At 42.8% G+C, this 13,575-nt stretch overlaps 1 protein-coding gene across 11 annotated transcripts in view; it reads right to left on the bottom strand.

Moving 5' to 3' along the window:
• Positions 1–13,575, bottom strand: part of PIGN (phosphatidylinositol glycan anchor biosynthesis class N) — an 86,184-nt gene that overhangs the window by 40,448 nt on the left and 32,161 nt on the right. For all 11 annotated transcript variants that reach the window (XR_014566289.1, XR_014566290.1, XR_014566291.1 and 8 more), the window contains 7 exons: positions 11,751–11,829; positions 10,009–10,188; positions 6,015–6,154; positions 4,707–4,806; positions 4,381–4,473; positions 3,586–3,677; positions 2,378–2,492 (listed from right to left, as the gene is read on the bottom strand). Coding sequence is in view for 8 of the 11 variants with exons in the window: in XM_083747172.1 (XP_083603298.1) it covers positions 2,378–2,492; positions 3,586–3,677; positions 4,381–4,473; positions 4,707–4,806; positions 6,015–6,154; positions 10,009–10,188; positions 11,751–11,829 (799 nt within the window). In the remaining 3 variants the exon portion in view is untranslated. The remainder of the gene's footprint in view (positions 1–2,377; positions 2,493–3,585; positions 3,678–4,380; positions 4,474–4,706; positions 4,807–6,014; positions 6,155–10,008; positions 10,189–11,750; positions 11,830–13,575) is intronic.

Below are 13,575 nucleotides of genomic sequence, written 5' to 3'. Positions count from 1 at the left end.
TCTCTCATATCACTGCAAAGTGGGCTGAACCTATTGGCATGACGAGAAAAAGAGTGTCCCAGTGTATAACACTGGGCTGTACACAATTCATAGATCTACAGTGGATAGGGCCTGATATATTAGGGGGACAATTTCTCCTCTATTCCCCAGCATGCTTGCACAATTTTATGGGTATCTTCTTTTACATTTTAGAGGTCACGCATACTTAAGACATAAGAGGGGAGTTCTTTGAGTTTACTAAGAAAAGAAAAAAAGAACTTTAAGAGAAAGTGGATATGTGCATATTCTCATGGAGGAAGTTTCAATGGCACCTCATGCCTAAGCAAAAACAGTAGGTTTACATTCTGAAATGACCTGGTTTCATAACACACAACAGATACTCAGAAAATATACTCTCTATATAATGATGAAGCTTAACCTATTTTGACAAAGTGGTTTGGGGCCATGAGCCAAGGATGTTCTTTATCTTCTCTCTCCCCCCCCCCCAACACCACCAGTGCCAGCCCTGCATGACCATCTTTGTCCTGAATTCTTGGCACGAAGGACAAAGAGGAAATATTTTAAGTTTTTTTACAAAACAAGCAGACACGAGAAAAATTGGAGAAAGAAAAGAGGACTGCATTGGTTTTATTTATGATCTGTGCGAGTAACTTTGAAAAGTTTTGTTTGCGCTTCCCTCCAAAAAACATTTTCAATGCAGCTTTGAAATATATCCCTGGTAAGTAATAGTAATGGAAACCAATGTACCCGCCCCCCAAAATCATGGAACTGTTAGGCTTATTCTGAGCCAATTCGAGTTAGAATGGGGCCACGACAAGGTCTGACTGTTCCTCCAACCCACCCGCCCAAGCTTCAAGATACCTCCCCAATACAAATGCCTAACTCCACCTTCATGAACGCCTTCCAACTGCTGCTGCATCTCCTGCTCCAGAAATTGGGGGAAAGGGAAGAAAAGCACCAGGAAATCTATGTTTCCCAGTTAAGATCTCTGGCTTCCTTCTGCAGCAGCACCAGAACTGTTTTGCTTCTCTGTACAGTGGTACCTCAGGTTACCTATGCTTCAGGTTACAGACGCTTCAGGTTACAGACTCCGCTAACCCAGAAATAGTACCTCGGGTTAAGAACTTTGCTTCAGGATGAGAGCAGAAATCGTGCTCCGGCGGCGCGGTGGCAGCAGGAGGCCCCAGTAGCTAAAGTGGTGTTTCAGGTTAAGAACAGTTTCAGGTTAAGAACGCACCTCCAGAAGAAATTAAGTACTTAACCCAAGGTACCACTGTACAATTGCCCAAGAAAGGGCTGCACGTAATAATCTTAAGACACTTCCTGGAGCTTTTTTGTTATTATTTTAAAAAGCCACTTTTACCCACACGGTCACAATGAGCTGAACAGCTGCTCCACACACTTTTGAAACGTTTTTACAAAACCCCGAAAAGAAGGATGGCAGTCAGCCCTCAGACTATCACAAAAGCACGTGCAAGATGTGACTGGTTTCAGAACTCACAGGGTTAAGGAGTTCTGAGTGACGTCTCTCCATTCCTGAGGCGTGACTACTAGGTGGGAGTGGCTTTATCTCACTGCCTGTTTGTCTCTGCGTCTGAAGGAGACAGAAGCAAAATGTGCGAGCTGAGTCCAGGAAAGCTCGGTAATTGTTTAACTGCTTGAATAAAGACTGAGTTATAAACACACTGACGCCTAGGTGTGTTTGATCTGCTTAACACCGGAGAGCAACAGCACGCTGCGGGTAAAAGCTCTGCATTTGTGGCTGCCGGAGGACGGAGGACCGGGAGCAGAGGCGCTAGACGGAAGTGTGCCGGGCTTCCATTCAAGCAGCTGCGCCTAATTGGGGTCCAATCCAATTAGCCACGCCAATTATTCAACACAAGATACTGTCAGACCCATGCATGGATTGGTTCCTATAGGTGTGGACTATTCCACCTATTAATAGCACACAGAGGGAACAAACCACAACCGCTGACCTAGTGTTAAATGCAGACTAGGAGATCATGGTTTGGGTGCAGCAGAGAAATGGGCCAAAAATGCAAATTCATGGTTTATCATGACGCAGGCTCCCTTCACTCAACAGCAAGTTCTCAAAATGAATCGGTTACACAGAGATCCTCCTTTGTAAATGTGGAGCGTTCTAGCATTCACAACAGATTAGAGAAACACATTTGGAGCTCTGCTTGCTCCTTGGAGATGCTGCGTTGTGGCCAATCATGACAAGTGCCTTAAGAAATATCAAATCAGTGGAGAAACTCGTGGTAAAAGGTAAGCTGACCCAGAAGAATACGCAGAACTGACTTATTTTTTTTAAAATAGTGACTGCATAAATGAAAGTTACACTTCTCAATAATTCACGTTTACAGAAGTCACTGACCTGAAAGAGGTATATTGTGAGTTCTTTCCAAGGCATGTGTTTCTTTTTCTGTTTCCAGAGGCATGTCACCAGGTAAGATGAAGCCAGCAACAGAATCAGCAACCCTGCTGCGGTTCTGTAAAATATAAAGACATTGGTGAGGTTGTGTGATTTTTTTAAAGAATATATAGCTTTAGGAATTATTTTCATGAAGTTGAAATCATGTGACTGAAGGGCAACTATACAACACGCGTAAAACATTAATCTAAGCTTTTGGGAACTAGGAGGAAGACAGAGTCAAGAAGTTTGGACGATGTCTTCCTTCCCTTTCACAAGCCTCTGTTTCACCATAACTTCACAATTTCCCGTATTGTGCCAAAACTTTAAAAAGCCACTAACTTGGTAATTTACAGAGGAAGAATTACCTTCCAGTAACTAAGCAAGGAAGTTGTATAAACATTGGTTCCTTTCTCAGTGAATGACTGCATCTCCTAACTCTAGCAGGTCCCAAGTCCACTTGCGGGCCCTTCGGTCCCTCTGTTTGCAAAGAAGAGCCTGCAAACCACGTCACCGATACTGCGATTGCAGGCCTCTAACTTCTGTTCTTCCCCTCTGCTCCAGGACCCAGAAGGCTGTCCCCAACAATGCTGTTTCCGTGGCTTTCCCTCTTCATGGCAGGGAAGTAGAGAAAGGGGGGAAAGGTCTCCATAGAGCTCATAGCTCTACAACTAGTAGGAGCTATTTAAAATATCCAGTGGCATAGCGTGAGGGGTGCAGGGGGGGGGCCGGCCGCACCGGGCGCAACATCTGGGGGTTAGGGTTAGGGGCGCAAATCCACGGGTTAGGGGGCGCAAATTACTTGCCTTGCCCCGGGTGCTGACAACCCACGCTACGCCACTGGAAATATCTATTTCTATTCTGAAAAAAGACTGAAACGAGGATAGGATTTCCCCCAAGGAGGGATACATTTATAGAGAGAAACCACTCTAGGAAGAGAGAAATGCCTTTCTCCAGCAAAGAGGAGAGCAGTGCTCCAAAAATGAAGTTTTCAATAACAAACCTCATTGAAAAAAACAAAAAACCCATGCATTTCCTCCACAATTACCTTATTTGAATTCTGGAATTCCACAATAGTGGTGATACGCTTTCAATAACATATTCCCCGCCCAATGAAAACGAAATCTGTGCATGCCAAAGGAGGCTCAGAATAATTTTATTTGTGCTCTTACACTAGAGAGAAGCTTGGCTTTCTTCCTACAACAGGCATCAAGGGGAAGACTGCCAGAAGCAAACACGAAAGAATCCAGCTTAGCACGATGGTCTACAGCAATGAAAAGAAACACCAAATAAATGAGTCACGTGTGCGAATAAAACTAATTATGGGAACTGAAATACGAAGTGGAAGCAGCAGGGTTCAGGTGAGGTCACGTCAAAATTGCCATTTGGAGGTCTCCGAATCTTCAAAAAAAATATGCCTGCACCAAATGCAACCTTCTGCCTCACACGTCATTTAAGAGTTATCCTTCGCACTCTTAAATGTTTCTCAGTGGCCCGGGACCTCCAAGATTTTTTGTTTGGAGACCATAAGGTCCTCCATGAGACATACCGGGAGAGGCAGTCCTGTAGGTACGAGGGTCCTAGGCGTATAGGGCTTTAAAGGTTAAAACCAGCACCTTAAACCTGAGCAACCCTATTCTCAAGCCTTGCAACCCTATTCTCAAGAACGTGCTTAAAGCTCTGTGACATTAAAGCAGAAAGGGACTTAGGATCCACATGGATTTTGTGTAATGACCAGCTGGCTGCTACGAGAATTGTGCAACTTTTAAGAATTGGTGCCTGAATTTGCTTGTTTTTCTCCCCACCACCACTTTTGGATCATGGCTTTTTGATTGCAAGCCTGAGGGAAAGGACCGTCTCATGTTTTTTGGATCTATAAGCCACCCTGGGATGCTTTTCGGCTGAAGAATGGGGTGAAAATATCTTAAATAAGTAAAAGAATCAGAATCTCTCTGCACATTAAATACCTTTGCTTGTTTCCACTGCTGAGTAACCAATGGCCACATGGAAAAGATAATCAGGCCAAAACTGAGGGAGGAGCGATAGAAAAATGAGAAAACCTAGATTTAGCAATGGAGGTAGAGGAGAGAAATACAGACATGTTAGCAAGACTGACATTCTCCTCAAACAAATAATATCCCAAATAATATCTTCATAGCCCAGTTTTAATTTCTCAAAACATTTTCTGTATTCATCCTTTTCATTATAGTTTAAATGTATGATTTTTTTAAAGGTTTCCAATGAAGTAATGGAAGCTAATTAATGAAAATCAATAATTAGGTGTATCACTTACTAATATTTCAATTCCCAGGATGCAAACGAGTAAAAATCCAGCAAGCTGAGCTGGCTGAAAGTTCACGAAAGATGCGACTAGTCTCTGAATAACTGGGTATCTGTATGAAAAGATTACATTAGGCAATTATTATTTTTTATCAGATCAGAAAGTACATAGATTGTCACCTAACCTCAATGCCTATGAACTGGAAACAGCAGTTTGCAGTGCAGCATTAAATGAGAGAATAACTATTTACCGACATGACTTGAATTATCTACTTTGGGCCAGTTCAAATTTTGCGTGGCACAGGTTTCTGCTTCGTATACATCAGTGTACAAGACAGTGAACTTAGAAAGACGAAAGACATCGTATGCAGCCTGGATCAGAGGGGTGCCTTCAGTAGCTAGAGAGCAGAATTAAATTCTGCAGACTTTCCTATCTCTCACAACACTTCCTTCATCCTCTCCCGCTACACATAGTTCAAATGCCCAGTTTGCCCTTTCCCTCAACCATTCCACGAAGGCGGAATACCAAATGAAACAAAATGTTGGCACTTCTGACAATGAACTGCTACTCTGTCCGCAATCAATACATATTGTACTAGCCTACAGAATGTGGTTCACTGCACAGCAGGAGCCACACACAAAAAACAACCATAAATAACAATGCCGATCAAATTTTATTGCATAGAGTCTACAGAACAATTTACCCAATCAAAAATTAAAAAAAAGCACACATCAGGTAATTTGCTGCTCAGAAAGTAGGGGATCGTGTTATTCAACTACCTTTCTGCCATATTAAAAGCACTTGCTCATCAGCAGCGTAATCACGCTTTTATTTTTGTGTGGATGGCGCATGAATATTGCAAGATTTTAACTTTTCCTGCGCAGGTTTTCAAGCTGAGGGTGAGGGAATAGGAACTTGCTAGTGTGCATTAATTTGAAGTGATTGAAAGAGTTAGTGAACGTAGAATTTGGGTGGATACTGCACGACTGAAAGTTGTATCACACAACTTCTGATGTTTTATCTATCCCCCCCCCCCTTTGCTTTATATGCCATATGATTTGATCTTGTTGTTTGACTTCCTTGGTACACCATTTTGCAATATTTCTTAGGAGCAGAATTATACTTTAAATAGATAGATAGATAGATAGATAGATAGATAGATTAGATTAGATTAGATTAGATTAGATAGATATCAGGCCACTTTAGAATGTATTACTCATCAGTTCCAAAGCTTTCTTTGCCTTTTTGCTTCCTCTTGATCAACTTCAAATGCAGCCATACAGATTCCCTACCTCCCACCCCTCCTTTTTAAAAACTTACTCTTTCAAAACTGCGTACCATATCGGGACTGGTAACAGACAATATATGTAATAAGTCCAAGGCAAGCTTTGAATGAGCAGGAAAATGGCGATTAACACCCCGACAGCGAGAAACGTATACTGGAAAAGACAACTGGCTCCCTGAAAATAAAACAAGTACTTAATCATTCATCTTGTTTTTATTATTGCTTGTAAGCCGCTCTGAGCCCGGCCTTGGCTGGGGAGGGCGGGGTATAAATAAAAAATTATTATTATTATTATTATTATTATTATTATTATTATTATTACTTGTAAGTATTACTTTAACATTGCAAATATTTTATTTTAATGTTTCAGATTAAACTACTGCAAACTGTTTGCCAGCTTTTGCAATGCTAGGCAGAAAAAGCAAAATTTCAACAAGCTGTTGACAAGCGGGTTAGTTCACAGAAAGCCCAAATCAAAAAGTTCTTAGGATGGAACTAAAAAGGTAAAGGGACCCCTGACCATTAGGTCCAGTCATGACCGACTCTGGGGTTGCGGTGCTCATCTTGCTTTACTGGCCAAGGGAGCCGGCATACAGCTTCCGGGTCATGTGGCCAGCATGACTAAGCTACTTCTGGCGAACCAGAGCAGTGCACAGAAACGCCATTTACCTTCCTGCCGGAATGGTACCTATTTATCTACTTGCACTTTGATGTGCTTTCGAGCTGCTAGGTTGGCAGGAGCAGGGACCGAGCAACGGGAGCTCACCCTGTTGCGGCGATTCGAACCGCCGACCTTCTGATCGACAAGTCCTAGGCTCTGTGGTTTAACCCACAGCACCACCTGCGTCCCAGGATGGAACTAGATACTATCATAAAGGGGGGTTGGGGTCCATGTTGAATTAGCCAACTCTGTAACACATAATGAAATGCCATTGTGTCCTGACATCTCCAAAGCCACGCATTTCCCTGTTGTTCCTCTCTCCTGCATCATCAGCAACCACCGACTATACAGAACAGAATCAGGTGGAAACAGTTGCCATGCTCAGTTGTAAACTCTTGCCTCAAAGCATAGTGAGGGAAATTATTCTGTGAACACACTGTGTACTCGTGTACACGGCTCAAGCACCCTGTGCTTTGCTCCTGGCCTTCCTAGAGCAGAAAAACAAACCTCGACTTCCTGCTCAAGGTTTGTTGAGAAGAAGCAGACCACAGGTTTTGGTTCAGATGTAATTGCTAAGCCGGCCGCAACTCGTGGTTTTGTTTTGCTGCTCAAGGAAGGCAGGAGCCAAGCAAGGATCGCTTGAGCTGCATGCATCAGCACACAGCTTGCTCACGGGCTAATCTGCCTAGCTAGGCTTTCCAATCAGTGTTACAATCCAACAGTGCCACTGTGATAACAAAGGGACACTGCCAAGTTTCACTTATATACCCTAGGGAGGCGGCGAACTCTATATAAGGTTGCCATTTTCAGAAGTGTTCTTGTCTTGCAATGTCTAGTTCCATCCTTACAGGAGCAAGAGTATTGTGTATTGCATACATGGAGCTCTGCTCTCTGAAAGGCCTACTCCAATCTGTAGAAGAAGCATGCATCTATCTGACATATACACTTTCCTCGACAAAATTCATGGGACAGACCGAATATACAGCTTTGCGGGATCATGATCAGAGAGAGGGAGTTGGGGGTGGGGGAGAGAGAATGAATTCCTTCTCTTTGAACAAATTAATTTTTAGTAGTTATTCTGGCAGTGCACTTGTAAATCAAAACATTCCACAAATCACAAAAACCAGCATCTGTGTAAATAACTTTAAGGAAACTTAAGTTTCTAAAAAACGTTTCTTCCATTAAGGATTTATATCACTGAAGATTCAAATCTGCCTAAATGAGAATACAGTCGTACCTTGGAAGTTGAATGGAATCCGTTCCGGATGTCCATTCGACTTCCAAAATGTTCAAAAACCAAATCGCGGCTTCTGACCGGCTGCAGGAAGCTCCTGTAGCCAATCAGAAGCTGCGGAAGCCCCATCAGACGTTCAGGTTCCAAAAGAACGTTCACAAATCAGAACAATCACTTCCAGGTTTGCGGCATTTGCGAGCCAAGGGAGTTTGACAACCCAGGTATGACTGTATATACCAATAATATGGGAATTTCTTATGCTGATTTGAAAAACAATGCTAGGCAGATACAAACAGGCACAATATATATGAGGAAAGAGCACAGAAAAATCCAACATCTACCTTTTACTATCTCTAATGTTATCCTTGGCAGGCATAGGCAAACTCAGCCCTCCAGATGTTTTGGGACTACAACTCCCATCATCCCTAGCTAACAGGACCAGTGGTTGGGGATGATGGGAGTTGTAGTCCCAAAAACATCTGGAGGACTGAGTTTGCCTATGCCTGTCCTAGGAAATTTCCTATATATGTACAAATTATTCCCCCTGCCGAACAATGCAGATTAAAAAAAATAAGACACTTGTTTGTGAAATTACACCCATATACATCCAGAAATATAAACTCTACCAGGATTCATCTGTGGGGAATGAAGGCATAGACATGTTCTAAGGAATCAGTGTAGCTTGGTGGTTAGAGTGTCAGACCCAAGACTATGGAGACCATAGCTTGAATCTCCCATTCATTCCATAAAGTGCACGAGGTGATTGTTGGCCAATGACCACATCTTAGCCTAACCTACCTCACAGGGCTGTTGTGAGGATAAAAACAGGGAAGCCACATATTCTACCTCAAATTCTTTGAAAGAAAGGTAGGATATAATTATAAGTAGTGAGAAGTGGTATGGCACCTTTTTTAAAAAAATCCAATTTGCTCTTGTGAGCTCCAAGGGATATGAACCCCATTGTTTAAAAAGCAATTCGAACATTTTAAATAATTTACTCTCAGATGCTTAAAAATATTTAGAGATGTAATATGTAATACTCTCAAACACCTCCGGAAATTCAGAGCTCTAAATATCTTTAAATATTCTTCAGAATCGTACAGGGAGAGGATATTTGAGACTAAACACAAGGTATGAAACATTTTGTCTCTAAGTATTCTTTGAATTATTTAGAATAATTAATCAGCCCAGCTTATCTCATCTTACACTGTACTTTGCAAAAGGTCAAGGCTCTGCTCACATGAATTTATTGGGAAATGCTAAGAAAACAGCGATCTTCGTTCGTGTCAGCAAACAAAGCAAATCCTTTCACAATGAAAGGTTTTCAGAGGTTTAATTTTTCCACAGCATAATGTCTTTGCTCTCAGTTCATCTTTTCAACTCTGCATATGTGTTTGAGTACTTGTCAGAGAAAACCGTTTTTCCTTCCTATTTAAATAGACGCATGAGATACCAGGAAACGTGTCATAGGATTATTTTTGTGTCAGATGTATGAGAAAGAGGTAGCCCCCTTCTCCTTAACCTTGGCTTAACATTTATTGCAGATGAATGAATGCTGGAAAAACACTGGTTGATCCGGCACTGTTTTTAAGAATTTCCCCCCCTTGACACTTGTTTTTTTGCAACTCTCAGCTCTACTCGGGTGAAAGTGCAAGATATAAATGTAAATAACAATACCTGTGTAGGCCTGCCAAGCCAGACACTGAGTTAACATGCTACAGAAAATGCCATAAACAGCCTCAGCCCAGTATACCTGAAGGGGTGTCTCCAAGCCCATTGTTCAGTCCAGACACTGAGGTTCAGCTCTGAGGGCCTTCTGGCGGTTCCCTCACTGCAAGAAGCAGGCTGAGGGCCTTCTTGGTAGTGGCACCTGCCCTGTGGAATGCCCTCCATTCATATGTCAAGGAGATAAACAACTATCTGACTTTTAGAAGACATCTGAAAGCAGCCCTGTTTAGGGATGTTTTTAATGTTTGATGTGTTTTTGTTTTTTTAATATCCTGTTGGAAGCTGCCCAGAGTGGCTAGAGAGGCCCGGCCAGATGGGCGGGGTATAAGTAAATTATTATTATTATTATTATTATTATTATTATTATTAAGCAGGCAGACCCCAGAAGTGGCAGAGCTGAACTTACCTCTTTATTCGTGATACTCCTCGTCAGATCAGTATGCATCTTTGTAATAATCAAAATGACATAAAGTGTCCAGCCCACAAAACCCATGGTGACACTGAAGCCCAGGAAAAACCTGTCGTACGTATGATAATATGAGAGTCCTTCCAAAGCAAGGCGAATCAGCTTGCTGCAAAGAGAAACCTATAGAAAGGAAACAACCATTATAACCATTATTGCTCTCAAGACTGACTCACAACTGGGCTCAAACCCAGACAGACAAACCCAACTTTCACAGACAAACCCAACTTCCAGTGATGAAACTTAGAAATGCATTGGGGGAAAAAATGTAAACATCAAATGTAAAAGGTAAAGGACCCCTGGACAGTTAAGTTCAGTCAAAGGAGACTATGGGGTTGCAGCGCTCATCTCATTTCAGGCCAAGGGAGCTGGCGTTTGTCCACAGACAGTTTTCCGGGTCATGTGGCCAGCATGACTAAACCACTTCTGGCGCAACAGAGCACCTTGACGGAAACCGGAGTGTACGGAAACGGCGTTTACCTTCACGCCACAGCAGTACCTATTTATCTACTTGAACTGGTGTGCTTTCAAACTGCTAGGTTGGTAGGAGCTGGGACCGCTGACCTTCTGATCGGCAAGCCCAAGAGGCTCGGTGGTTTAGACCACAGCGCCACCCGTGTCCCTCTTACATCAAATGTAAACATTCTACCACTAGATAGCAATAGGGGAAGGAAGGAAGGCCCAGATAAGGTGGGCAGGGGGAGCCTCAGGCCCCATGGGTCAAATTTGACCCTCTAGTCTAGACATCTCTATCTGGCCCTTAGGACTCTCCAAAGCGCACAACTTCTCCCTAGCCACACCCCTTTCCCCCTCACCAGCCCTGCTTTGGACCCCACTTGACTGTTTTTGCCTGGCTGGAACATGTCTTTGGACTCCGATGACACGTCTTGCTTGTATGGATGGAAAATATAGTGGGACATGAGAAGAAACTGGCCTATTGTATTAAAAAACGGTTTTTAAAAAGGGGCCACTCTTGCATCTGTCGCTGCCTCGCCACCAGCAAGTTGACCTCAGAGGTTTAAAGGTTAAGGGACCCCTGACCATTAGGTCCAGTCGTGACCGACTCTGGGGCTGCGGTTTCAGTTTAAACTACTGCAAACTGTTTGCCAGCTTTTGCAATGCAAGGCAGACAAAGTAAAATTTCAACCAGCTGTTGACAAGCGGATTAGTTCACAGAAAGCCCAAATCAAAAAGTTCTTAGGATGGAACTAAAAAGGTAAAGGGGCCCCTGACCATTAGGTCCAGTCGTGACCGACTCTAGGGTTGCATCTCGCTTTATTGGCGGAGGGAGCCAGCATACAGCTTCTGGGTCATGTGGCCAGCATGACTAAGCCGCTTCTGGTGAACCAGAGCAGCACACGGAAACGCCGTTTACCTTTCCGCCGGCTCGGTATCTATTTATCTACTTGCACTTTGACATGCTTTCGAACTGCTAGGTTGGCAGGAGCAGGGACCGAGCAACAGGAGCTCACCCTGTCGCGGGGATTCGAACTGCCGACCTTCTGATCAGCAAGTCCAAGCTCTGTGGTTTAACCCACAGTGCCACCCGCGTCCCCCTCGGAAGTTTACTCAGAGGGAAATGCAGCCCTCAGTTTGAAAATTATTTCCCCATCTCTTTAACAGTTCGCTAATATACCACACAGAAGACTAAGGGAAGATGGAAGGGACTGTTTCTGTTCACTTACCGCTTCCTCGTATTTCCCATGATGAATAGAAGTCCTTGCTTTTCTAAGGATGTCGATCTGTTCCGATTCAGAGAGAGATCTAGGCACAAGATAGAGGAATTTTATTTTATTTTAGTCTTAGTTATATTTCTCTTTTGAGGATGGAAGAATAAGAGTGGGCAAACTTCTTGCAATATAGTGTTTTGCTCTATAAAAGCTGTGATTAGAAAAATAATACACACACAATGTCCTCATCTATAGATTGCCATCTTGCTTAAAAGCGTGTCTACAAGGGACCAGTGTAAACTTATTTTTAGAAAAAAATGCTGTATTTTCCCTGGAGAGTTTTTAGGTTACGCAAGGAGATTTATTTCGTCTGGAGAAAACCATGGAACCTGAGGGGATCCGCTAAAGAGAGCAGCAAGTTATGCAATGTAAAGGATACACTAGATAGGGTGTTAGAGTAGAACAGCTTCATCTTCTTTTTATTCAGGTTGGCTGGGGGAGGAAATCCTAATATTTGCCAAGCTTCTGAATCCGCAATACTCATCTGCACAGTGGTACCGCCGGTTGCAGCCAGGATCTGTCCCGGAGCTCTGGTCAGATCCTGAGGTTTCCGCAACAGGAGGGACCACTTCTGCACATGCGCTAGGCGAAACCCGTAAAAATACTTCCGGGTTTGCCGCGTACATATCCCAAAGGATACGTAATTGGAAGTGAACGTAAGTAGAGGTACCACTGTATGTGTAGGCAATGAAAATCTGGGAGGTTTGAATGGATGCTCACTACATCTTACAGATCACTGCACCGATGTAATACTGAGCAAGCCCAAGAGGCTTGAGATTATAGCCTCGAAAACTGTAGAGGCTTACCGTCAACAATGGGAGGGTGGAGGGGAATCTGCTTTGTTACAAGAATATAAACCACATCATTCCTGTGTAAGAACAATTAATTATGTAAGTAAACATCAGCACTAATTGTGCAAAGGCTTGTAAATTGTCCCTTAGGGGATGTTAGTAGCTCTCACTGGGAATATACATGACAAAATTAATATTTCCACCACATCATTCATGTCTCCCAATAAAGAAAAGAGAAATTGACAGTTCAGACACCAAGTCTGTGATGAAAATGAAGAACCATAACAACAGTCTGGCTATTGAGCTCTTTTGAATGAGGCCATCTCTGCAGATATGGCTTTCTTCCTGTGGGGTGGGATGTCACTAAACCTTATAAAAGAAGTAAAAGCAAACAAACCCAACAATTTTAAAGTGGGAAATCTGTGCTTAGCACATACTACCATACACATGAGTCTGTTTGTACCCCCCCCCCCCCGTTACTTAAAACACACGCATTAAAAGTTTTTTAAAAGTAAGTTTCTCAATGGGCATAAATTGGTGAGATGAAATATCTACCGCTCATGACAACAAAGCAGATTATTTTTTAAAAGGCTGAGAATTTGCACACTTATGTATTTTGCATGTAAATAAATTAGAGTCAGGGTCAATTAAAGGCCAGAGGGAGGAAAATATGTGATCTACAGCAACTCCTCTGGCCAACATTGCAGCAGAGTCAGAAGAATTCAGCAGGGACTAGAAATAGCAACTTTAGCCTCCAGGTCTGAAAGACGTGATGCAAGACACTTTCAAGTGAACGGGGCTTAATGAGGGAAGCAGGAGAAGATTGCCACAAATAATAATTTAAAGTAAACTCTCCATGTTGCAAAGGCCAAGCATGCATAAAAATAAAAAAGTTGTTTCGGTGAAAAACAGGTACACATGTGTACAGTGTTGTTGTTTTTAGTTTGTTGCTGGTTTTAATCTTTTAATCACTGGCTCCCGGTGGAGTA

The sequence above is a fragment of the Podarcis gaigeae genome (genome assembly GCF_964106915.1).
Source record: "Podarcis gaigeae genome assembly, chromosome: 7".
Classification (NCBI taxonomy): Eukaryota; Metazoa; Chordata; class Lepidosauria; order Squamata; family Lacertidae; genus Podarcis; species Podarcis gaigeae.
The sequence above is the reverse complement of the archived record's forward strand: the minus strand, read 5'-3'. Positions and strand labels throughout refer to the sequence as shown.